This window comes from Kogia breviceps, chromosome 2, assembly GCF_026419965.1.
Source record: "Kogia breviceps isolate mKogBre1 chromosome 2, mKogBre1 haplotype 1, whole genome shotgun sequence".
Lineage (NCBI taxonomy): Eukaryota > Metazoa > Chordata > Mammalia > Artiodactyla > Physeteridae > Kogia > Kogia breviceps.
Window position 1 is genome coordinate 114,507,213 of NC_081311.1, and position 27,232 is coordinate 114,534,444.

The following is a 27,232-nucleotide window of genomic DNA, read 5'->3' on the forward strand; positions in this document are numbered from 1 at the left end:
TGATGTCAATATACTCATTATTTTGTGTCTTCTGTTTTATAGAAACCTCAGAAAACCTCTCCTGATCAAGAGGATGATAGCAGTAACAACATTACTTTAAGAAAATCAGTTATTAAATAAACAAACAGTAAAAGCATAACTACTACTACAAAATGGTTTATTTGAAAGCAAGCCCTTGCTCTAGAGTGGGAGTTTTTTTTTTTTTGGCGGTACGTGGGCCTCTCACTGTTGTGGCCTCTCCCGTTGCGCAGCACAGGCTCCAGACGCGCAGGCTCAGCGGCCATGGCTCACGGGCCCAGCCGCTCCGCGGCACGTGGGATCTTCCCGGACCGGGGCACGAACCCGTGTCCCCTGTATCAGCAGGCGGACTCTCAACCACTGCGCCACCAGGGAAGCCCTAGAGTGGCAGTTTTAAAATCCTTAATGGTCATTTTCTAATTCATTAAAGTTCCCTCTATTCAGATGTGATGACTCATTGAAATAGGGCCAGCAGTATTAAAAGCATTTGCCTATTTCAAAACTGTTTTGAAAACTCTTTGTAGCTCAGCTCTGATTCTTTTATCTGCTTACTATTTGAATACAGAGGAAAAACTAGATAATTTTGTTAATTCCAGTTCTTCATATAAACAATCAGATATTTGGGCAAATCAATATGCAAACATATCTAACAGAGAATATTCAAGTTCCCCTGCTAGAGCACAACATATAGATTGCCTTGAATGCCTCTGAATCTAACAGTGAGGGGGAAAATTTGATCTAGGAAAAAGTGAGTGGGTTATACGAATTTTAGTTTACAAATGAATTTTTAAAATAATTAATTAATTAATTTGGTTGTGCCGGGTCTTAGTTGTGGCAGCCAGACTCCTTAATTGCTGCTCGCCTGCTCCTTAGTTGAGGCTCTCTGGCTCCTTAGTTGTGGCATGCATGTAGGGTCTAGTTCCCTGAACAGGGATCGAACCTGGGCCCCCTGCATTGGGAGCCTAGAGTTTTAACCACTGCGCCACCAGGGAAGTCCCTACAAATGAATTTTAAGTAACAACTGGCAAAATGTCATTTGCTTATAATAAACACTTGTATTCCCCCCCCAAAAAAAAACCCTCAAAAAACTAAAATACTGCATATAGAGGATAGGAAAGCCTGTGCTCATTACTGGGGAATTTTTCTAATAACCAGAGTATATATCTCATAGGAAAGAGAGAACAGATGATCTATTTAGCCTAGTGATTTACTGTTATTTGCTTTCCCTGTTAGATGTGAGGGAGAGGGAGAAGAGGGAAGAGAGGAGGGGAAAAGAGTGGAGGAGAAGGAGAGGAGGGGCGAGAAGGGGTGAGGACAGGAGGGAAGGAATGGAGAAGAAAGAAGGAAAGGGAGGGGGACAAGAGAGAGAGAAAAGGCAGGGGAGGAGGATTAAGGAGAGTAGAGGAAGAGGGGGGAGGGGAGGGAGTAAGAAGGGGGAAGGATAAAAAGGTAAGGCAAGAGAAGGAGGCAGGGAAGGAGAGGAAAGGAGGGAGAAAAGGAAAGGGGAGAGGAAAGAGCAGAGAGAGAATTTGGGTGTGTGTGTGTGTTCTGTTCTTGATATTGTTCCAATATTTTACCCTACCCATATAGAAAAGATTTGGCATTCCTTGGCTTCAGAATGAAATTGCTTGACAAGAACCCCCTGACCTGGGTTTTGAGAGAACTTATGTTATATTGGTTAACTCTAAGAGGAAGGGGAAAGAGTGTTGGCAGTGTAGAGTGATGAGGCTGGGAAAGGAGAGGCAGAAGGGAAGAGAGAGAAGGAAGCTACTAGGCTGGCCCCAGAGTATTTTGCTATGTGTAAAATGTCTGGGGTATTTCCAACACCCACTTGGAAGAAGAAGGAAGGAGAGTCCTAATAATGACTCAGATTAAATTTCCCTCCACAGAAGTGAGAAGCGAGTTCCTAAATGTTTTTACTTAATTAGAAAAAATAGATCCATGTGAAAGTTCCTATATACTGTAGGAGAGGAAAAATAATTTTCCCTCTACCCTTCTGAGTTCTTAGGGATCCCTGTAATAAAAGACAGATTAACAAGAGGAAAAAAAAGTAAGTTTATTAACATGAATACCTCATGTATACATAGGAAATATCCAGGAGAAAATGAATAACTCTCAGAGCTGGCTTAGAATTCAGGCTAAATTCCCATCTTAATAGGGAAGGGAAGAGGAATGTATGCCGCTTTGTGGAGAATAAACGATTTTTAGGAAAGATCAATGGGCCCTTAGAAGAAAGGATGAGAGATACAATAGTTTGTGACAAGGTCTGTCTGTGTGTGGTGCCGACTTCTAGTCTCTTCTGTGATAAGACTCAATCTTCCCTGGTTAATGAAACTTCTGAGGAGGGCATTTATGAAAATTGGGTTCCTTTTGGATCTATCTTTAGGCAGATAAAGGGAGTTCAGAGACATCCTCTCCCTGCATTTGCTGTTTTTCAAGTGCCTATAGCTCAGAATAGTCAATATGCCACAGTGGCATGTTTTGTGATGTCATGTCCTGAACTACTACAGTTCTGTTTTGGGGTGGCATATTCTGCTACCCTTCAACACCCAAGTTTGAGACTGCAGCTTTTTATCAGTCTGTCCTCACTGGCCTCCAAGGTTCTCTTTTACTTCTACAGAACACTTTTAATAGTTGGACCTGAACTGGCCACCAACCAGCATCTTTGTCTTAGTCATCTTATACTCCTTTTTACTTACTGAACAGTTAGTATTAGAGCTTCATAGTTGGATCTGTAGCCTTGGATTCTTACACAAACAGTTTGCTACACTGAATTTAATTTGATTAATAATACTGTGAGCCCTCATTGAAGTCTACTACTTTATGCCACGCACTGGCCCAGCCTTAGTGAATAAACCTTGAAGAGTAAATATAAAGTTCACTGTTTAAGAATTAGGTTTTGAGAGAACAGACTCTCCCTCATATCCCCAGTCAGCAATTTTGATGGAAGGAAATGAATCATCTTCTGAAAAAAAAATAAAACCTAATTCAACAGATATTTTCTTAGCTCTATTCATGGGCAAACTCTGAAGAGGATAAAATCAAATGTTCTGCCTTTCAGAGACATATCATGTTACAGGCCAGATGACATACATGGAAATTAATAGACAACTCTGAATTGGTACAACATTTATCCTGGCAACATGTTTCCTCTTTCTGTTTCCAAAAAAGAAGAAATGGAAGCTCACTCTGTTCTTTCTTTTCCCTCCACAGCTGGCCTTGCAGTGGATCTTTCTTTCACCACTCCTGTCACGACTTGTTATCTCATAATCCTTTATAATTTTAGGGGCTTATGTGAATATTATAAAGATTTTATAATGGAAAACCATTATATCCCCAGGAACAAAGAATATTCTTAATACTTTTTAAGAAATGAATGAAGGTAACAAATTTTAAAAGACAGATATACAAAATATAAGAACTAGAATGACAGCTTAGACCTCCAAGCAAGTTTTTTAAAAGTGGCTATGTTAAACAATAGTTTTTAAGACAATATTTTTATGGCATTGTCTTTAACATTATCAAAAGACTTTAGAAGAAGTAGTGTGAAAGCAAGACACTTTATCTCTACTTCTCTATGTATCTATATCTGTCTCCTGTAGTTAAAGGTGTATAATCCTCCTACCAAAAATGACACAGACTTCACCATCAGGCTCCCTTCCTGGATATTAGAACTGGACAAATTGTCTAACACTCTTACAGCATAGGAATAAGCAAAATAGAAAAAAAAAAACCCACAAAATTTGAGATACTCTGGATTCAAAGTTTTATTCTTCCAACTTAATAAAATTAAGACACTCTACTTACTCTATAGTATTATTGTAATGATAAGATTCATGAGATGAAATACATTTTCTTTTCAATGTTCAATTACTTGCATGAAAGTGACTTCATGTCTTTTATCCCCATCTCTCATACACTGGCGGGTAATGCTTTTGGTCTGGTTAACTAAAAAAAAAATAGGGACGTGTTACTTATTAACTTATGTGTCTTGGTACATTGGCTCTCTAGGTGCATTGTTTTATATCTCAGTAATCTTGATGGAAAGGTACTTTTACGTCTCCATCTGATAGATGACATATGAGCCTCAGCACAGGTGAGGTAAATTGTCCAAAGTTACACAGCAAACATATGGTAGAGATGATTGAATCAAATAATGCTATATCTGGTATGGTGTGGGGCTCAACAAGGGGTAGATGTACAAGTGAGTTAATTATTCAGGCCCAGTCTCTATCTTTGGTCTTCATTCTGAAACATTTTGCTCTTGGTTTTTGATACCTAAAAGGATATTCACTAAAAGACCCAAGCTCGGGAATAAGCATAAAGAGATAATGAAGGTAGATAGCTCACAGGCTTAAAGGAATAATTTCCATTTATGAAGTTTCCTAGGCTAGTTTCCACTTGATCTTCAAACTCTTAACTCTTTCTTCCTTGATTGTTTTGTGAACTGTCTAGATTTATGATTTAGGCCTTTTTAAAATCCACCTACTGGGCCATAAAGTATATTCTAGAATTGAGGGCCAATATTAAACTTTCGACTAAAATGTTAATTCATTAAATATCAAACTCTACCTTCAGACTAGAAACTCACAATGCTTTTGACAGTGGGGTACTGCCTCAAAATCTAAGTTTTCCTTATCTCCCAGAGTTGGGAAAGAACTCTTCTCCAAGTCCTTAGTGGTGTATTCCATAGCCCAAAGCAAGGAAGGAATGCAAATGTGGGGATTTAGTTCCTGGACAAACTCATTGGTTCATTTCACACAAAAATGAGGATGATCTATTTACTCTATAGGATTATTGTAGGATGTAGCTCCCATTCTCAAAGGTCTTAGTTGGAGGACAAAGAAGCGTTCACCTAAGTGTAAAGGTCAGAGCTCCTTAGGGAGCTGCCCTAAGCAGAGCCCCTAGTGTTTGAAATACAGAGCAGGAGGAGCATTTTGTTTAGATGCTTGTCAGTGATTGGAGATCGACAGTCAGCATACGCAGAGTGGGAAGAACTAAAGCTAGCTCACAGATTCCCCGAAGGGTGGAGTCTGAGCAGAAGTGCTTTCAATTTCTCACCCAGAAGTCTGCTCTATGAATTTGTAAGGAACTCTTGAGAGGTTGTTTTTTTGTTGAAACCGGGAGCTGTGGACCCCATTGGAACCCTAGCTGGTAAGCCCTGAGACACTGATATATATAACTCTGTACACAAATATACATTCAGTGATTTTTCTAAAGGGATATTCTCTCTGTTAGAATTCTTGTCATAATGCTTTAGAGGTTTCTTCTGCCAGTTTCTTCTCTTTTTCTCCCCAAATTATTTTCATAAAAACGGTGCAACACCCTAAAAGTGTTCTCACCTTTAAAATTGCGAGTTAAATGAAGAGATTTTTACCAATATAGTAAAAAAAAAGAATTGATGTCAATAGTATACTGCAATTCATCTACTAAAAGATAGAGTTGAATAAGTTAATCTTGGTACTTGAGTTTAAATGTTAAGATTTGATCAAAATTCAGATTATTAAATAAGCTTTAGGTCCTTTGTTTTCGTAACTCTAGTTGTCTTTGGTGCTGTTAGCCATATTCAATTTTTGTTTAGAGAAGTGAAAATGTCTATTTCTTGAGTAAGGTTTCTTCCTCTTTCACTCTGTGAAATGTTTGCCTAAGAATGGAAGGTTGATACACATTTTTTCTATATAGCTAAAAGAGTTTCTTTTTTCTTTCCTGCTTTTACTTTGAGGACGGAGGGGTGTTTTTTAGGTAGTAATATGGGAGCAAATGCATTGAACTTATTAATGTGAAATTCAGCATATAATTCATATAAGCTTAGATATGAAGTATGCAGCTATGTCAGTGATGTCACTCATTCCTCAAACAATGATATATTTAAAGGACACTGTTCTATGCACATATATTACGTAATACTTTCTTTCTCAATGAAAAGCTACACACTTTCTACATAATTTGCTTTACCAGGTTCTAATCTTTGGACTCAAGTGAATAATTTGCTCATTTCAGGCATGAAACCTGAAACTGTGTAAAGATTAACTACTGGGTACTCATTGTCATTTACTTAACTATTTAACCTTAGACCTGTGGGCAACTAGGAGATCCTAAATTCCATAATTCCATTAAAAAGTTTTTATGATTATAAGATTTTCAGCTTTAAAGTTTTAGCTGTCTAAATAAAATGGAAAACACAATTTACAAAATTTCAAAAGCTAAATTGACAGTAAAATGGCAATTTCCATCACAAGGTATTAATATGAAAATATATTATGAGACTATCTTTTATCTCTTTAGAAAGGAATTTACTTAAATAATTTTATTTGATCCTAACCATGATCTTCTGAAGTAGAATTTAAGATAGTTTTATATAACATTGCAGCAGAGAAATGTTAGGTGACTTGCCTAAAGACCATATGTGTACATGTCCACTTTTAAAATAAAATTAACACTAAATACATGAAGTATAAAATTTGGAATTTTTTTAAACTTGCGTTGAATTTCTTTATTTCAATATCAGAGTACGTCAATTTACCTGCAAATGGTAAACCTAAACAAGGCATAAATTTACAGTTTATTAAGCACTAATTGTATTCATGGCAGAGTGAGTGCAGAATTTAGCAGGAATTGTTATGAGTTAATAAATTGCTTTCTTGGAGTGAGGGCACTGTGTTATCATGGGCACTGAGGATTTTATTTACTTCTGTCGGGAGCTGTGCCTGTTGGCAGGGTGGCACCCAGTTTGCTCTTCTGGAGAGACTATTTCACCAGCAGGTATCTTACTGTCAGTGCAGGTGAGGTTTTGACAAGTGGGCTATGACAGGCCCAGAAGTAGGACCAGCACTTTAACCTTTACCTGGCTGGGACTGAAAGGATTAAAAAGAGTAGATGGATTTATACCCTGTGGTGCTTTGCATACTGAGTACAGGGCTGAAAAAAGAAATAAAGGGAGAGAAAGGGAATGAACCAAAGAAACATTGAAAGGAAAATCAGGAAACAAGATTGGAAGGAAAAGAACTGAGAGGTTCAACTCTTGGGTCAGGAATTCTCTGCACATTCCACCCACATGCCCTGTCAAAGACAAGCACAATTTGACTCGGCTCCTCAAGCAAGTGCAGGCCCAAATTGTGAGCTCTATTATCCTTCTCTTTCATTTTCGTTTCTACTCTATTGGTTCCAGAGTTTGGTCTCAAAATAGGGGAAAATGACTCTGATCCCTCAGAATTGTTACAGGGATTAAACAAGAAACAAATATAAAGAGGCTAATGAATTAATACAAATATTTTTTTTTAATGAAGTTGAATTTTATTGCTAATATGATGGTAGAAAATTAATTTGTGTTTTGATTTAGATAACCCAGTTAGAGTTTAGAGTCAATCCTGATGAACTCTGAAAGTGCTGACTCTCCAAAGGAAGTCTCAAATATAAGGCAAGCTCTCTTGATTCTGAATCCCATTGAAAATGTTCCTTTAATTATTTCCTCTGTGGTTGGAATGAGGAGGGTATTCCTCTAGTAACAGTCATTAATCCTGTCAAATAATTCACCAAGCCATTTTGTGAATCTTATTCAATTGCCATCTGGGGGCGGGGGGGACACTATCTGAAAGGCACTGCTCAGGAATGGGTTGGCTACAAAGATAAATTAAACAAGATTCAGGCGCCCAGGTAGAATACAGTTCAATAGCAACTCAATCAAGCTACCATAAGTAATGGGTTTATAGTAAAGACACACTTGATAGACAGAAAAACAGCTCATGGGATTCTTGGAACAGTCAAGCAGGCAGCCTCCCAGGCCTTGTACATAGTTTATTGCACAAAAAGATTCAATGACTCTCCTAACTGGCTTGTCTTGTCACCTTTTCAGGAGGCATAGCTGTTTTATCTCTTGCCATCATGTAACTAAGTGATTCTTACTTGCTGTTGGAATCACTTCATGTTTTAACAATCAGTGATTTGGTCTGAGTCTGAAAAATGAGTCACTCATGACAATACTCCTTCTAGACCCTACCATTTTATTGCTCCTCTCTTTGACTCTTTAAAATTTTTGCTTCTGTTTCTAACTGAATAAATAGCTATATCTCACAGCTCAGATTCTTGGAAGAATTGGATTATATGTTCAGCTAAACACCATCATGAGTGTTGAGCTAGAGCTTTTAGAGCAAGGCATTCACAGACCATTGACAAAACAGTGCATTGTCTTTAGTGGGTCGAGTGTCCAGCAAAGGTCTGATCTACTTACTGTGACCAGGCGATTGATAATGTCAAGCAGTGGAGACACAGTCATTGCTATTTAAAAGGCAGGTTGCTTCATCAGAAAACTATAGGTAGAGACCCAGATAAAATCAAGTTTGTAGGCATGGCAAGCATGTTTGGTTTTTCCCATACACATATGTATCTAAATAACTATAGTACCTAGCAGAATATATAATCATAAGAGGTGTGCTCATAGGTTTTATAGGTGTCCAGAAAAAAAGACTACTTTTAGCTCAGATAACATGACAAGCCTCATGAAAAACAACAGTATTTGAGCTAGGGCTTGAAGGGTGACTAGGATCTGAATATGTAAAAGGGATAGTATAACATTTTAGGCAAAGGGACAGAAAAATCACAGAGATAGAAAATTTCATGAAGCGGACAAATAATTTAGCTTGGTCATGTATTAAAAGAACCATCAATGTCAATATCAAAAGCTTTGACACTCGTACAAAAGCATGAATTGGAGCAACTGGAAACTATTAACTAAAAAAAAAGCTAAAAAACATACTCAGATAAAGCTCAGTAACCTTATCGGGGAATATAAAGAATGGCTCATCAGGGGAGAAAATTGGCAATTGAGAAAGGAAGAGGTCAAATAAATAAGCAGGAGAATTTAAGTACAGAATACAGGAAGTATGTCTATTGTAAAATACTCAGATATACAACTCTTAATTGCTTAACACTGTGTGTGTTGGTTGGGGTGGGAGGAGAGAGTGAGGGGTAGAAGAAAGATGACTGAACTGAGATTCTAGAACCTCATCTCTGTTAGTTTCAGTTGGTCCCTAAGAGTTCTAGACTTTATGTACAGTTTATGAGTTGAAAAATATCAAACTTCTATCTTGTGATGCAATTTTCTCATGAGCTACAGACTCAAACATTCAATCCCCAGCTTTATATTTCTACCTGCATGTTTAATACTCACCTCAAACTTAACATGTCCTAAACAGAACTCTGATTTTCCTCCTCAAAATTTTTCTTTTCTAGATATTTCTCATTTCACCACTTTGAACATATTTGCTCATATCCCAAAGCTAAAAGTCCCTCCCTTTCTTGTTCTCACCAGAGATAATTTATCTACTTTTTTCTCCAAAATATGTCATAAATCCACACATTTCTACTTTTCTCCTCACCACATTTAGTCTATCATTTTTTTCCGGAACTACTAAAGTAGCCTTAATTTGCCTCTCTTTTTTTCACTCTTATAATTCATCAGAAAGCAGAAAAAATGACTTTTATTTAATGTAAAGTAACATCATATCACTCTCCTACTCAAGACCCTACAGTGAGTTCCCATTAAACAGAAAAATAGCCAAACTCCCTTCTGGCTTTCAAAGTTCTTTATGATAAACTTTTGCCTCTGCTTCTCTTACCTTATAGTCTTCCCTTCTCCTTGATTCCATGACTGCATTAGTTGAACAGCCCAAACCCATCTCCACCTCAGGACCTTTGCACTTTCTGTCATCTTCCTCCAGGTCCAGATCTTCACAGGCCTAACTTTATAACATGATTCAGAAATGCTCCTATATCCCTGCCTCAGAGAGATGCACTTGACCCACCCCTCTAAGGTAGCAGTTCCATGCCCCAATGACTCTCTATCCCATTCTCTGCTCTCTCTACTCATAGCTCTTGAAACTATCTGAAGTTACATTATTTTATTTAATTATGTTTCCCTTCTTCCACTAAAAAGTGAACTCAACAAGTCACTATTTATATACTCTCTTAGATACTGCTGTTCTACTAGTTTTTGGAGCTACACTGCAGTTGCTCAATAAATATTTATTGAAAGAGTAAATAAATGGAAGACTGTATATGTGGTGTTGACAATAGTACAAGTATGTAAGTAAAGCTAGCCTGAGCAAATTTCTTGACACCCACCAGTCTCTGTCCCCAGAGAGTGTTCCAACACGTTCTTAGATGTGTGTGTTAAATTATATGCCCACCCCTCAGGCCGGAGTTTTAATATAAGTAGGTGAGACTCCTTGACTGTAAGTCTAAGCACAATCAGCTGCCTCTGAGCCAGCCCCTGGGACAGGTGAGTCTGAGCACATAAGCTCATTAAGAGCTATTACTCAGGTCCCTACTCTTTTGTGAGTCTTGGGACTCCAGCCCTATTGACTTTCCAAATTTTCTGTTTTGGGGGCTTGTCTCTTAAATGCATGTCTTAAAACATGAGGTATCTGATGTGGTGTCTGAACCCTTTGCTTCTCAGGGAGAAGCTCCAGGTTTTGATTCCCTCCAGATTGTGGGTCACCACACAGGCAAGAGGGTGTTAGGCTAGATTGTGTCCTAGCCTCTTCTACTCACTTCAGTGTGGTTTTCTCCTCGTTCTCCTGATGTGTAGTTGATGCTCAGCCACCCTTTAGGTTTCTTCAGAGGAAACTGCTTCATATGTAGTTGTAGACTCAGTGTGTCTGCGGGGTCAAGTGAGTTCAGTATATTCCTGCACTGTCATCTTAAACAGGAAGCCTCTCCTATTCTTGCTCAATTTCAAAAAACTAAAACTTCGGGAAACAAATACAAATATAAAAAAATAAATACAAAATAAATATAAATATAAATCTCCATTGTCATTTATCCCTTTCCGAAATTTAAGTTTTCTTTCCAAAAAGGTGGTAAGTGTTAGATGATGACGAAAGGAAGCAGGATGTGGTTTCAAGAAACACCACAGGGTCCTGCTTTGTTCAAAGATGCTCTGTACGGGGCTTCCCTGGTAGCACAGTGATTGAGAGTCCACCTGCCGATGCAGGGGACACGGGTTCGCGCCCCGGTCTGGGAAGATCCCACATGCCGCGGAGCGGCTGGGCCCGTGAGCCATGGCCGCTGAGCCTGCGCGTCTGGAGCCTGTGCTCCGCAACGGGAGAGGCCACAACAGTGAGAGGCCCGCGTACCGCAGTATGACCTCTCACAGTATGACTGTGAGAGAGAAGTTTCTCATTAGCAGCAGCAGGTAGATCTCTTTGGTCTTCATATAGCAAAAATTACTAACATTATTTAAGGAGTTTCAATACTTTTTCATCGATATTGTTTTTATTCACAATAAAGAATTTGTTAAGGTTCTACTGTATATATGTTCATATTTCTAAAACTATGATCCAAGAATCATTGGGGATGGGAGAGTGGATGTGGGGTAGGGAGGAGGATAAGCTAGTTGGGGCACTGCTCTTCTATACTTTTCACAAAAGCGTCTTTATTGTTACCTCCTAGTGAGACACCTAAAGGAAAAAGTGCTGACATTATATATGTTTGAATATCATTAATTTGGACCACTTCTCAGAAAATAAAAATGTAAAGAGCTAACACTTATTGAGAGCTTACTTTGTCTTGAGCACCATTACCTAATTCAGTCCTTTCAGCATCCCTAAGTTACTATAATTTTCATTATTATGTGCATGAGAAAAACTCAGGCATGGAGTTTAACGCTGATTGTTAATTATATTATTCGTGAGGTTGGGAAGATGAGAAGTTTAGTTAAAATAAAAGGTGTTTTACCTAAAAGCTAATTTTCTACCAAAAAAATGATGGTGGGTAGATTATTTTTAATTTTTTTCAAATCAATTTTTAGAGGAGAACTTATAATGGAACCTTCACCTCTTGAGTTACCAGCTGACACAGTCCAACGCATCGCATCTGAACTTAGATGTCACCCAACAGATGAGCGGGTTGCCCTCCGCCTCGATGAGGAAGATAAGCTGAGGCATTTCAGGGAGTGTTTTTATATTCCCAAAATGCAGGATCTGCCTCCAAGTAAGAATACTGGAAAGGGTTTTACTTTTCTTAATCAATTTATTAACATATCTGCTACTGCATGTGTTCATCATAAATCTTTGAAAATCATTGTTCTGTTACATAATAGAGCCATTGCAATTGTGTCTGCAAAACAGCAGGCTCCTGGTGGTATTAATTCAACATGTCAGCCTACCTTAGTCTCAGATTCTATATGTTTCCTCTCCTCTTCTGAAGAAAATACTTACAAGGTTCTTATATTGTCATCTAGTTCTTTGAACAATAGAGTTACTGATTGAAAATTATAGCAGATGCATTTACTTGTTCTCTTAAGCACTCAGAGCTCAAAACAATTCTTTTTCAATACAGTATTAGAATACCTCTTGTTTTGTGGCACCTAGTTCATGATAACGTATTTGTCTAGGAGAGAATATTATTTGGGGATTGGATATATTAGGAAGGATGTTACATAAGTAGCCGTCTTTGTGTGTTGTGGCATGTATGACTTACAAAAAATAATTAAATAAATAAAATCAATGCCTAAGAAATGCATATTGCATTTCAAAAAATTAATACAGTAAACTGACTTTGTTCTTGTTTTGGAGGATGTTCTGTTCTAAAAAAATAGGTAGCACACGTTAAAAAAATGAAACAATTTTTCATATTTGGCTCAGCTCCACTTTCCATTGATGAAAAAGTTTACAAGTTGAATAGAACTGATCCACCAAAATGGGTTTCACATATTTAATAATTCAGTCTAATTTCCTTTTTTCTTCAGATTAACTGTGGCAGGTACAATTTTGGATACTCATAATCCAAAAGCATTAGCTAATATGATTTTAAGATGAGATTGGGTCACACAACTGTCATATTTGGCTTATATTTTATTATGTAACACAGGATGGCACCTTGTAAAATTATGGAAGTGTAAAATAAAAGGAAGCCTAGTATCTGATTTAAAGTAGCTTACTGTCAATTGAGGAAGACATTGATGAGACCAGATAAAATGGGGTTGTAAGTGAAGTGATCTGGGATCACAGGAAAAAATCTTCTATGTCTTTCTGGAATCTAAAATGCAAGGGCATTTTGATTTGAAACTTAAGGGATAAAAAGAAATATTAATGTGTGAAATATGATGAAATTAAATCTAGGAATATTCCATCAGTGATGGGAAGGAAGGGGCCTCGTAACATACAGAACACAGTGTAGAAGTCCTCAAAAATTCCCAGGACCCACTTAAGGCAAGTTAGCTCTGGTGACCCTGCCCCTGTGCGTTCTCCAGCCTCTGGGCTGCCTGGGGCTTTGATGAGCCCCTAGTTCAGTCATGACAGCAGAACCCTGGAGTGCCACAGAGTTTAAGATTGCCTTCTCAGCACACAACAAAACTATAAATTGGGAATCAAGGCTCTAGAACATTATGCCATTTATTGAAAGCTGTAATTTCCCCATGATTTAAAAAAAATTATTTTATTCCTTTTCATGAGTGATAAGAAAAACACACAACAAAGTAAGCAAATAAATACACTAACAACACCTTTCCAGTGAGTGCAGATGATGGTATCAGAGAAAAGGAAGAACTGAGGAGGGAAAATGGCCAGTGGTACATCGTAGCTGCAGCCTGGGCCAAGATTTCTTGGGAAATAATGCTAGCTAATGGCCACATCTAGACATCCACCTATGAACAATGGCTACTTCCTCAACACTGGAGGTGATACATTAGGGTTTGATTTCTTTCTGTCTTTCTTTTCTTAAGATGTCTTTCTTCTATGTACTACCATTAGGGATTTGACATAGGACCCAACTCTGGATTTTCAGGTATAAAACCTATTGAAATGAGTGGGTACACAGAAAGTTAAAATGCTATTTTGAATTTATCACTTTTTCTGTTACTGAACTTAAGCCTCATTAACTAACATAACTCTCATCCTCATGTTGAGTCACTTACATTCAACAAATATTTATTAGTTACCTTTACACATTCCCCCTCATGCCTTGAAACTTACTTTCTAATCCAACTCTCCCATTCCCAGCTCAATGGATTTGTAGTATAAACAACTAACAAAACTCACAGGGTATGTCCTGGGAGGCACTGTGGTCTGATTTTAATACCAGATCAACACAGGACTCTTCTACTAAGCTTTGAGATAATTTAATCAGAACCCAGATAAAGATAGTAATGTACATATAATCACTTCATTATACTTAAGAGTTGATTCTAGTATCTTGATTATAGGTATCACATTTGTATAAATAGAAAATAACTTAAAAAATCACAATCTTGGTCAAGTTATTGCTGATTCTTAAAGAAATATAAGGGGAAAGAAGATGAATTGATTCAATAAAAATTTAAACAATTCATTTGTTAAAAAAATACAGTTTTGAATGATACAAAAATTTACTTCATTAACCCCAAGAGTTTTTCTAAATTAGTTATTGTCAAAGTGTGTGGTCTCCTGACCAGCTCAGGAGGATCACCAGGGAATTTACCAGAACTATCAATTTCTTGGGTACCACCCCAGAATTACTAAATCAGAGACTCTGAGGAGAGCCCAGTCATCCGTACTTGGTCTCTTCGGACAGTGTCATAGATAGTTGGATTAATTAACTTCTATTCTCATTATTCTCACTCTAGGAGTTCCTTACTCTCTGAAGGTTCATCCTTTCAACAAATATTTATTAAGCACTTAATCTGTTCAAAACATTATTCTCAAAACAGTTTATCAGTGAACTAAAAAGCAAAGTTGTCATTTTCCTGAACTTTTATTCAAGTATGAGGAGACAGATAATAAACAAAATTACAAACAATGTAATGTGTACTCTATCTGGTAGTGTTCTAAGGGCAGGGAGGGTGGGAGGAGTGTCATTTTACTCAGGGTGGTCTGGGAAGGAAACACTGATGACACCTGAGCAGAGATAAGAATAAAGTGTGAAAGTGAGCCTTAAGGATGCAGAGGTGAAGATAAGCCTGGTGGCTGTTTAAGTTTGCCCTGCCAACCATCTTTAGTAAGTTAAATTTAAGCTATCCAAACAAGATCTACTATTATTCTGACTCCATGATATTTAGCCTTGGTTAGATAAAACTGACATAGAAAACTATCATGCTTGAGTTTGTATCCAGGGATTCTATATAACGTAACAGAGCTTCTTCAGTTCAACTACTGTTAGTCTCAGAAGACAGGGACAAGTATGAGGTATCAGTAAACGAAATAAAGGAAAGTGTGCTTTTCAACATAAACTAGAATCCTTTATTTAATGATAGCTAATGCTGTGTTAAATAAAGGCTTTATCCAGCTATACAAGACATCTATTTATGACTGTGATTTTAATAATGACTGAAATAATATCCATAAGAAAAACAATGGAGTATCTCTTACTTAAAAGCTAAATTTTCTAGACATTTTGAACTTCTCATGGCAGTTGTATTCTGTAATTTAGTAGACTTATTTGTATCCTTCTCTTTTCTTTTGTATTACTGTATCTGCTCCCTGAGAGTAGGGACTGTCTGATTTCTCTATGTCTGAGTGGGTGTCATCTAGGCAGACCCTAGTGGGGGAGGCAGCCAGTAAGATCTTATCCCTCAGAGGGAAGAGCATGTGCAAAGACACAAGCAAGAGAAAGCAAAGTTACAGACATGATCAAAAGATACTATGTAAATAGGTGGGTGTGGGTAAACAGTAAATAGTATATATACAATAGGGTAAATAGGATAAGAGGGTAATCGCTATAATAGCATAAATAGAAAATAGGTGGGTGTGGGTAACTGGCAATAAACTAAATAATTGGAAAATATTTAACTATTAATATGTTGTAGTGTTTGAAATTTATGCTGAGTTTATACATAGCTGTGAAAAATAAGCTTGTGACAACAAAATAGTATATTCATGTTATAGATATCATTTCACCAATAGTGTAGAATCATACTGAAGAGGGTGAAAATAGAATTAAAGAAATGATTTAGAATATCTTTGCAGAAATCCAAAAGGGATTGTGAAAATCCAAGTAAATGCATTGGAGGGGAAAAAAGGGAAGAGACTCAAGAAATATTTGGAAGACTCATTGAATAAGCCTGAATCATTAGCCATTGAATAAACTAAGTAGGAGAAACATAGCGTGAGCCAGACTTTCTGATTTAAGTAACTAGTGGTAACTAGTTACTTAAGTAACTTATTTGGAAACTGTTTATTTAAAGAGAACCCAGGTATTTTTTTGTTTTTTGTTTTTTTTCTTGTTGCTCTGCCCTTTGCCACCTTCACCTCAGAGTCCAAGAAGTTGGTAACTGTGTTTCAAGCAGTAGGAGCAGGTAGGGTCAAAGAAGAGTGAGTGTGTGCTCTCCGTTGAAGAAGGTTCCCAGAAGTAGGCTTATTACATATCCACCTACCCACCATGCCATGACCCCATCTCTCTGAAAGGAAGACTGAGTGGAAAATATCATTTTTATGCTTGCATTACCGAACCAGGTTCGTCTGCAGCAAGACAAACACTGAGATGCCGAGATTTGCAGCAAGAAAAGGGTTATTCATAAGGCAGTCAAGCAAGGAGACAGGAAAACAAATCTCAAATCCCCCTCCCTGGAGGTGAAGGGCTTTAGATATTTATGGGATAAAGAAGCAGGGTAGTCTGGGGCATGGGGGTTGTGGAAAAAGGTGACTGGAGATAAGAAAAAGGTGAGGTAATTGTTATTCTGTGGCAGCACAACTGAGCTACATGCTTCTTCATGGGACACATGTTCACAAAATGGTGACCTCAGATGTTCTGAGGGTGGACTTTTTGGCCTGATGTCAAAAGCTCACCCTCAGATGCTGGCACATGCCCGGTGGTCAGTGGTCTCAACCAGTCTTAACTGGTTTGAGCTCAAACTGGACTGAGTTGACTCCAAGTTTCTGAAAAAAACGACTTGGGCAAATATCTTATTGTTTAGGTTACATGCTGCTTAGAGGATATGCAAGTGTTTGTAAAAAACAACGACAGCCAGCATAATCAGTGAAGGCAGATTACAGCTTATTATTCATTAAGCAAGTTATCATTTAATGGATCTAACTGATGATGACTACCCTGTTTCACTTGGAAGCCTCATGCTTTTGTTTTGCTTTTGTTTTGCTTTATTTTGTTTTGTTTTGAATAAGAAGATTAGTCCCAGACCTTCTGAAATAAGTATATAAGGAATTAGTTAGACACATTTTAATAACATGGCTATACCTACATCTCACACCAGACCAATTTTTTTTTGGCCGCAGCACGCAGCTTGAAGGATCTTAGTTCCCCAACTAGGGACTGAACCCATGCCCTCTGCAGTAGACACGTGGAGTCTTAACCACTGGACCACTGGGAATTCCCCAGACCAATTAAATTGTAATCTTTGAGTCAAACCCAGGCACCATATTTTTTTAAAGCTCCTGATGTGATAGACTAGTACATAAATTCAAATGAAATATATAAAGATCATGAGGGTATATATTATTTAAAAAAAATTAACATTTCATGAATAGATTATTATAACTAGTTTAAAAAGTATTATACCCATATATTTATAATTTTAAAATGATTATCTCTTTCAAAAACAGAAGAATATCTGGTACTGGTATCTAACAACATATTTGCAATTAGGATCATGTTTGGACAACTTTGATAATATTAGTTGGATGCTCCAAACACACTGAGTGCTCTTTTTGTGGAAAGCATTAGAGTAGGAAATTTATATATGTTGAAGACATAAAACTCTACTCAAAGACTCTAAAATACTTACAACTCAAAATTTAAAATAGCTTCATTAGCATGACAATAATTAATATATTAAGGGGGTATGTTTCCTTTCAGTTACCTGAACCTAGTGAAATGTAGCAGAATTTAAATCACTCCAAAAGCACCTGACCTGAGAGGGCTACTCATTGGGTTATTTTAACTACAGCAGAAAGGGTCTAGAAATATACTGTAAGAGGTGGCAGGCAGTGGTAATGGATAGGATCAAAAGACATCAGCAGAAGTGTGCATTCACTACTTTAGGCAACTGGATGTGGGAAGTCTCTAATGAGGAGGGATTGCTAAAGAAAAAAGTACCAAAACATAACCCATAAAGGAAAGATCTACTAATATAAAGGCACTAAAGCCAGATTACAGTTTTCTTATCTTTATTTTTTCACTTCATTGAAGGAATTAAAAGCAGTAGCAGTGAGGAACAAGAAGAACAAACTACAATAGACATATTCCTCTGTTCCAAACTATAATTTTCTGAATTAGATCAACCCAGAGCTGGGGATGGGGAAAACCTTTGAATCTGAAGTGATGTTGAAATTTTGATTCATATTTAAGAAGCAAAAATGAAACTGCTTCCTGAGTTAGGTTTGAAAACATATAAATGAACTGAAAGAATAAGCAAATAAGGTCCAGAGTGATGGACATTTTTGATGCATTGAAATTACTAAGAAGCAAACAAATGAATTTCCAGAATCATGAACTCTAGAGCAATCATAGCACAACCTTTGTCAAGAGTTGAGACTTCTAGACAAATGAGGTGAGGCCTGTTTGTAGAAAGCTGAAATTCTTGAGTTCTTAGACCATTTGAAGTCAAGTGAACCTTTAAGCAGGATGTTATAGGTTGAATTGTGTCCCCTAAAAATTTAAATGTCCTAACCACTAGTACCACAGAAAGTAACCTTATTTGGAGATGCAGTGTGTAGATGTAATCAGATTAAAATGAACTCAATAAGATGGGACTTAATACAATATGACTTATAAAAAGGGGATATTTGGAGAACAATGGGGAGATATGCAAGAGGACTACTGAGAAATTATAAAAGCTTATGCCCAAATTGGCATCTCCTACTTCAAAGAAAAGTAATATGAATGCATCATTTCTAAATACATATTCTGGCAGAACACTGAATCCTCAATAAGCTAAAAAATTGTAAACAGACAGAAAGTATCCTGAAGAACAAGAATGACTGGTTTAGGTCAAACCTGACTTGACTTTGGAAGAAAGAATAAATGCAATGAAAGTTTTCAGAAAGGGAGCTCTCCCCAGGCCATGAACATGGAAATATTAAACAAGCTGCCCAATAGATCCCACAAGATGTCGAAGTTGTGTAACAGTCAGACCACTGGCACTGAATGAATAGGAAAGAAGTTCTAACCTGGAGCCCATCCATTCTCATGGATTTATTCCAGAAGACTCTAGACTCCGACTCAAGCTATAGGAAGCAGGAGATAATTATCAGCAATGATCGGTGTGACAATCAAGAACAACTGACATGACAACTAACAATTTAAAGATGAGAACCAATAAGTCATGACTGACCCTGAGGTCTAGCAAATAATGGACATCCTAACCAAGGAGCTTCTCTTAGTACAAATGCAGAACAACTCCAAACACTCAGGGAACACACAAAGAATACATAGAGTATCATGTCATCCACAAATAGTGACAATTTTCTCTTTTCCTTTCTAATTTGATTGCCATTTCTTTCTTTTTCATGTCAGATTGCTGTGGCTAGAATTTTTCAATACTATTTTTAATAGAAGTGGTGAGAATGGACATCTTTTTCTTGTTCCTGAATTCAGAGGAAAGGCTTTCACCTTCTCATTATTGAGTATGAGGTTGGCCATGGGTCTGTCATAAATGGCCTTTACTATGTTGAGATATGGTCCTCTATATCCACTATGATGAGAGTTTTTATTATGAATGGATGTTGAATTTTGTCAAAAGTTTTTGCTGCATCTAGTAAGATGATCAGGTGATTTTTATCCTTCGTATTGTTAATGTGTTGCATCACACTAATTGATTTGTAAGTGCTGAACCATCCCTGTGACCATGGAATAAATCCAACTTGGTCATGGTGTATGATCCTTTTTATATATTGCTGGATTCAGTTTGCTAATATTTTTTTGAGGGCTTTTGCATCTATAGTCACCAAAGATATTGGCCTGTAATTTTCTTTTTTTGTAGTGGTTTTGTTTCGTTTTTATATCGGGGTTATTGTGGCCTCATAGAATGAATTTGGGGGTGTTCCGTTTTTTGAAATAGTTTGAGAAGGATGAGTATTAGTTCTTCTTTATATGTTTGATAGAATTCCCTTGTGAAGCCATCCGGCCCTGGACTTTTCTTTACTGGGAGTTTTTGTTTGTTTGTTTTGTTTTTTATTACAAATGCAATTTCATTAATAGTGATCTGTCTCTTCAAGTTGTCTATTTATTCTTGATTCAGTCTTGGCAGGTTGTATGTTTCTAGAAATTAGTCCATTTCTTCTTCTAGTTGTCCAATTTGTTGGCATATAACTGTTCATACTCTTCTCATGAGTTTTTGTATCTCTGTGGTATTTGTTGTTATATATCCTCTTTAATTTCTAATTTCCTTTATTTGGGTCTTCTCTCTTTTCTTCTTGGTAAGCCTCGCTAAAGATTTATCAATTTTGTTTAGCTTTTCGAAGAACAATCTCTAGGTTTCATTGATCTTCTCTATTTTTTTTTTTTTTTTTGATCAGTATTTTATTTATTTCCTCTCTGGTCTTTATTATTTCCTTTCTTTTGCTGACTTTGGGCTTTGTTTATTCTTCTTTTTTTAACTATTTTAGGTGGTAGTTTAGGTTATTTGAGATTTTTCTTATTTCTTGAAGAAGGCCTGTATCACTATAAACTTCCCACTTAGAACTGCTTTTACTGCAACTGCAGAAGTTCTCACTCATAATTTCTTCTTTTTAATTTAATTTAATTTATTTCTTTATACAGCAGGTTCTTATTAGTCATCCATTTTATACACATCAGTGTATACACGTCAATCCCAATCGCCCAATTCATCTCACCCCCACCCACCACTGCATTCCCCCCTTGTGTACAAATGTTTATTCTCTACATCTGTGTCTCTATTTCTGTCCTGCAAACTGCTTCATCTATACCATTTTTCTAGGTTCCACATATATGCATTAATATACGATACATGTTTTTCTCTTTCTGACTTACTTCACTCTGTATGAGTCTCTAGATTCATCCACATCTCTACAAATGACCCAATTTTGTTCCTTTTTAAGGCTGAGTAATATTCCATTGCATATATGTACCACAACTTCTTTATCCATTCATACGTTGATGGGCATTTAGGTTGCTTCCATGACCTGGCTATTGTAAAGAGTGCAGCAATGAACATTGGGGTGCATGTGTCTTTTTGAATTATGGTTTTCTCTGGGTATATGCCCAGTAGTGGGATTGCTGGGTTATATGGTAATTCTATTTTTAGTTTTTTAAGGAACCTTGATGCTGTTCTCCATAGTGGCTATATCAATTTACATTCCCACCAACAGTGCAAGAGGGTTCCCTTTTCTCCACACCCTCTCCAGCATTTGTTGTTTGTAGATTTTCTGATGATGCCCATTCTAACTGGTGTGAGGTGATACCTCATTGTAGTTTTGATTTGCATTTCTCTAATAATTAGTGATGTTGAACAGCTTTTCATGTGCTTCTTGGTCATCTGTATGTCTTCTTTGGAGAAATGTCTATTTAGGTCTTCTGCTCATTTTGGGACTGCATTGTTTGTTTTTTTAAATATTGAGCTGCATGAGCTGTTTATATAGTTTGGAGATTAATCCTTTGTCCATTGATTCATTTGCAACTATTTTCTCACATTCTGAGGGTTGTCTTTTCATCTTGTTTGTAGTTTCCTTTGCTTTGCAAAAGCTTTTAAGTTTCATCAGGTCCCATTTGTTTATTTTTGTTTTTATTTCCATTACTCTATGAGATGGACCAAAAATGATCTTGCCGTGATTTATGTCAAAGAATGTTCTTCCTATGTTTTCCTCTAAGAGTTTTAGTGTCCAGTCTTACATTTAGGTCTCTAATCCATTTTGAGTTTATTTTTGTGTGTGGTATTAGGGAGTGTTCTGATTTCATTCTTTTACATGTAGCTGTCCAGTTTTCCCAGCATCACTTATTGAAGAGACTGTCTTTTCTCCATTGTATATTCTGGCCTTCTTTGTCATAGATTAGTTGACCATAGGTGCGTGGGTTTATCTCTGGTCTTTCTATCTTGTTCCATTGATCTGTGTTTCTGTTTTTGTGCCAGTACTATGTTGTCTTGATTACTGTAGCTTTGTAGTATAGTCTGCAGTCAGGGAGTCTGATTCCTCCCGCTCCACTGTTTTCCCTCAAGACTGTTTTAGCTATTTGGGGTCTTTTGTATCTCCATACAAATTTTAAAATTTCTTGTTCTAGTTCCGTAAAAAATGCCATTGGTAATTTGATAGGGATTTCATTGAATATATAGATTGCTTCGGGTAGTATAGTCATTTTCACAATATTGATTCTTCCAATCCAAGAACATGGTATATCTCTCCATCTGTTGGTATCATCTTTAATTTCTTTCATCAGTGTCTTATTCTTTTCTGCATACAGGTCTTTTGTCTCCCTAGGTAGGTTTATTCCTAGGTATTTGATTCTTTTTGTTGCAATGGTAAATGGGAGTGTTTCCTTAATTTCTCTTTCAGATATTTCATCATTAGTGTATAGGAATGCAAGAGATTTCTGTGCATTAATTTTGTATCCCGCAACTTTACCAAATTCATTGATTATCTCTAGTAGTTTTCTGGTGGCATTTTTAGGATTCTCTATTTATTGTATCATGTTATCTGCAAACTGACAGTTTTATTACTTCTTCTTTTCCAATTTGTATTCCTTTTATTTCTTTTTCTTCCCTGACTGCCATGGCTAGGACTTCCAAAACTATGTTGAATAACAGTGGTGAGAGTGGACATCCTTTTCTCATTCCTCATCTTAGAGGAAATGCTTTGAGTTTCTCACCATTGAGAATGATGTTTGCTATATGTTTTTCGTATATGGCCTTTATTATGTTGAGGTAGGTTTTCTCTATGCCCATTTTCTGGAGAGTTTTTATCATACATTGGTGTTGAATTTTGTCAAAAGCTTTTTCTGCATCTATTGAGATGATCATATGGTTTTTATTCTTCACTTTGTTAAAATGGTGTATCACATTGATTGATTTGCATATATTGAAGAATCCTTGCATCCCTGGGATAACTCCCACTTGATCATGGTGTCTGATCCTTTTAATGTGTTGTTGGATTCTGTTTCCTAGTATTTTGTTGAGGATTTTTGCATCTATATTCATCAGTGATATTGGTCTGTAGTTTCCTTTCTGTAGTATCTTTGTCTGGTTTTGTTATCCTGGTGATGGTGGCCTCATAGAATGAGGTTGTGAGTGTTCCCTCCTCTGCAAATTTTTGTAAGAGTTTGAGAAGTATGGGTGTTGGCTTTTCTCTAAATGTTTGATAGAGTTCACCTGTGAAGCTGTCTGGTCCTAGACTTTTGTTTGTTGGAACATTTAAAATCACAGTTTCAATTTCATTACTTGTTATTGGTCTGTTCATATCTTCTATTTCTTCCTTGTTCAGTGTTGGAAGGTTATACTTTCCTAAGAATTTGTCCATTTCTTCCAGCTTATCCATTTTATTGGCATAGAGTTAGTTGTAGTAATCGCTTATAATCCTTTGTATTTCTGCAGTGTCAGTTGTGATTTCTCCTTTTTCATTTCTAATTTTATTGATTTGAGTCCTCTCCCTCTTTTTATTGAAGAGTCTGACTGATGGTTTATCAATGTTTATCTTCTCAAAGAACCAGCTTTTAGTTTTAATGATCTTTGCTATTGTTTTCTTTGTTTCTATTTCATTTATTTCTGCTCTGACCTTTATGATTTCTTTCCTTCTGCTAACTTTGGCTTTTGTCTGTTCTTTTTTCTCTAGTTCCTTTAGGTGTAATGTTAGATTGTTTATTTGAGATTTTTCTTGTTTCTTGAGATAGGCTTGCAAAGCTATAAACTTCCCTCTTAGAACTGCTTTTCCTGCATGCCATAGGTTTTGGATCGTCGTGTTTTCATTGTCATTTGTCTCTAGGCATTTTTTGATTTCCTCTTTGATTTCTTCAGTGATTTCTTGGTTATTTAGTAATGTATTGTTTAGCCTCCATGTGTTTGTGTTTTTACGTTTTTTTTCCCTGTAATTCATTTCTAATGTCATAGCGCTGTGGTCAGAAAAGATGCTTGATATGATTTCAATTTTCTTAAATTTACTGTGGCTTGATTTGTGACCCAAGATGTGATCTATCCTGGAGAATGTTCTGTGTGCACTTGAAAAGAAAGTGTAATCTGCTGTTTTTGAATGGAATGTCATATAAGTATCAACTAAGTCCATCTTGTTTACTGTGTCATTTAAAGCTTGTGTTTCCTTATTTATTTTCATTTTGGATGATCTGTCCATTGGAGAAAGGGTGGTGTTAAAGTCCCCTACTATAATTGTGTTACTTTCAATTTCCGATTTTATGGCTGTTAGCAGTTGCCTTATGTATTGAAGTGTTCCTATGTTGGGTGCATAAATATTTACAATTGTTATATCTTCTTCTTTGATTGATCCCTTAATCATTATGTAGTGTCCTTCTTTGTCTCTTATAAAAGTATTTACTTTAGAGTCTATTTTGTCTGATATGAGAATTGCTACTCCAACTTGCTTTCGATTTCCATTTGCATGGAATATCTTTTTCTATCCCCTCACTTTTAGTCTGAATGTGTCCCTAGGTCTGAAGTGGGTCTCTTGTAGACAGCATGTAGATGGGTCTTGTTTTTGTATCCATTCAGCAAGCCTGTGTCTTTTGGTTGGAACATTTAATCCATTCACATTTAAGGTAGTTATTAATATGTATGTTCTTATTACCATTTGCTTAATTGTTTTGGGTTTGTTTTTGTAGGTCCTTTTCTTCTCTTGTGTTTCCCACTTAGAGAACTTCCTTTAGCACTTGTTGTTGAGCTGGTTTGGTGGTGCTGAATTCTCTTAGCTTTTGATTGTCTGTAAAGATTTTGATTTCTCCATCATATCTGAATGAGATCCTAATCTTGGTTGTAGGTTCTTCCCTTTCATCACTTTAAATGTATCATGCCACTCCTTTCTGGCTTGTAGAGTTTCTGCTGAGAAATCAGCTGTTAACCTTATGGGAGTTCCCTTGTATGTTGTAGTTTTTCCCTTGCTGCTTTCAATAATTTTTCTTTGTCTTTAATTTTTGCCAATTTGATTACTATGTGTTTTGGCATTTTACTCCTTGGGTTTATCCTGCCTGGCACTCTCTGCACTTCCTGGACTTGGGTGACTATTTCCTTTCCCATGTAAGGGAAGTTTTCAACTATAATCTCTTCAAATATTTTCTTGGGTCCTTTTTCTCTCTCTTCTCCTTCTGGGACCCCTATAATGCGAATGTTGTTGCACTTAATGTTGTCTCAGAGGTCTCTTACGCTGTCTTCGTTTCTTTTCATTCTTTTTTCTTTATTCTGTTCTGAGGCATTGAATTCCACAATTCTGTCTTCCAGGTCACTTATCTGTTCGTCTGCCTCAGTTATTCTGCTATTGATTCCTTCTAGTGTACTTTTCACTTCAGTTATTGTGTTGTTCATCTCTGTTTGTTTGTTCTTTAATTCTTCTAGGTCTTTGTTAAAAATTTCTTGCATCTTCTCGATCTTTGTCTCCATTATTTTTCCGAGGTCCTGGATCATCTTCACTCTTGTTATTCTGAATCCTTCTTCTGGAAGGTTGCCTATCTCCACTTCATTTAGTTGTTTTTCTGGGGTTTTATCTTGTTCCTGCATCTGGTACAGAGCCCTCTGCCTTTTCATCTTGTCTATCTTTCTGTGAATATGGTTTTTGTTCCACAGGCTGCAGGATTGTAGTCCTTCTTGCTTTTGCTGTCTGCCCTCTGATGGATGAGATTATCCAAGAGGCTTATGCAAGTTTCTTAATGGGAAGGACTGATGGTGGCTAGAGCTGGTTGTTGCTTTGGTGGGCAGAGCTCAGTAAAACTTTAATCCACTTGTCTGCTGATGGGTGGGGCTGGGTCCCTCCCTGTTGGTTGTTTGGCCTGAGGCAACCCAACACTGAAGCCTACCCAGGCTCTTTGGTGGGCGTAATGCAAGACTCTGTGAGGGCTCACACCAAGAATTACTTCCCGGAACTTCTGCTGCCAGTGTCCTTGTCCTCACAGAGACACACAGCCACCCCCTGCCTCTGCAGGGCCCCCTCCAACACTAGCAGGTAGGTCTAGTTCAGTCTCCTATGGGGTCACTGCTCCTTCCCCTGGGTCCCGATGAGCACACTTTGTGTGTGCCCTCCAAGAGTGGAGTCTCTGTTTCCCCCAGTCCTGTCAAAGTCCTGCAATCAAATCCCACTATCTTTCAATGTCTGATTCTCTAGAAATTCCTCCTCCCATTGCCAGACCCCCATATTGGGAAACCTGACGTGGGGCTCAGATTCTTCACTCCAGTGGGTGGACTTCTGTGGTATAAGTGTTCTCCAGTTTGCGAGTCACCCACCCAGAAGTTATGGGATTTGACTTTATCGTGATTGTGCCCCTCCTACCATCTCATTGTGGCTTCTCCTTTGTCTTTGGATGTGGGGTATCTTTTTTGGTGAGTTCCCGTGTCTTCCTGTCGATGATTGTTCAGCAGTTAGTTGTGATTCTGGTGTACTTGTAAGAGGGAGTGAGAGCATGTCCTTCTACTCCACCATCTTGAACCAATCTCCGTAATTTCTTTAAATACATTTTTGATCCCCTCTCTCTCTGTCTTCTAATATCCCTATAATGTGAATATTGGAATGCTTAATGTTATCCTAGATATCTCTTAAATTGCTTTCATTTTATAAAAAAATTTTCTTTTCTGTCTGCTGTTCCAATTGGGTGATTTTCATTATTGTATCTTTCAGATCACTTTTGCATTCTTCTGTATCACTTAGTCTATTATTCTTTCCTTCTAATGTGTTTATTTTAGTTACTGAATTATTTATTTTTGATTGGGTCTTTTTTATATTTTCTAGTTCCTTGTTAAAATATCAGTGTTTAGATCAATTATTTTTTTCTAATTCAGTTAACCTTGTGATTATCAATGTTTTGAATTCTTTGGTAAATTGTTTATTTATGTTTTATTACGTTTTTCAATGGCTTCCTCTTGTTCTTTCAGTTGTGGTAGTTCTTCTGACTTTTCAGTCCACTTAACTTTGCCTGTATGAATTTACATGAAACAGTTACCTACTGTGGTCTTGAAGGGATGTTCTTAGGTGGGAGCATCCCTCTGCAGACTGTGTGTGCCCAATGCTTTTGATGGGAGAGCTGGATTTGATATGGATACTAGTCACAACTTCTTCCAGGGTATGCTGGCAGCTATCTTATGATGTGAGCACCTTATGACTTGGTTAGGTGAAGGTCAGAAAGTTCTTCC

At 37.1% G+C, this 27,232-nt stretch overlaps 1 protein-coding gene across 4 annotated transcripts in view; it reads left to right on the plus strand.

Annotated features, from left to right (window-relative positions):
• The first annotated feature begins 5,028 nt into the window (after positions 1 to 5,028).
• KYNU (kynureninase) overlaps positions 5,029 to 27,232 on the plus strand; it is a 103,991-nt gene continuing 81,787 nt past the window's right edge. For 2 of the 4 annotated variants that reach the window (XM_067027506.1, XM_067027505.1), the window contains exons 1-3: positions 5,031 to 5,172; positions 7,358 to 7,435; positions 11,825 to 12,006. In XM_067027506.1, coding sequence (XP_066883607.1) covers positions 7,389 to 7,435; positions 11,825 to 12,006 — 229 coding nt within the window. In that variant the 5' untranslated portion in view covers positions 5,031 to 5,172; positions 7,358 to 7,388. Of the gene's footprint in view, positions 5,173 to 7,357; positions 7,436 to 11,824; positions 12,007 to 27,232 lie in introns of all 4 variants that reach the window. The other 2 variants (XM_067027503.1, XM_067027504.1) reach the window with 2 other exon arrangements.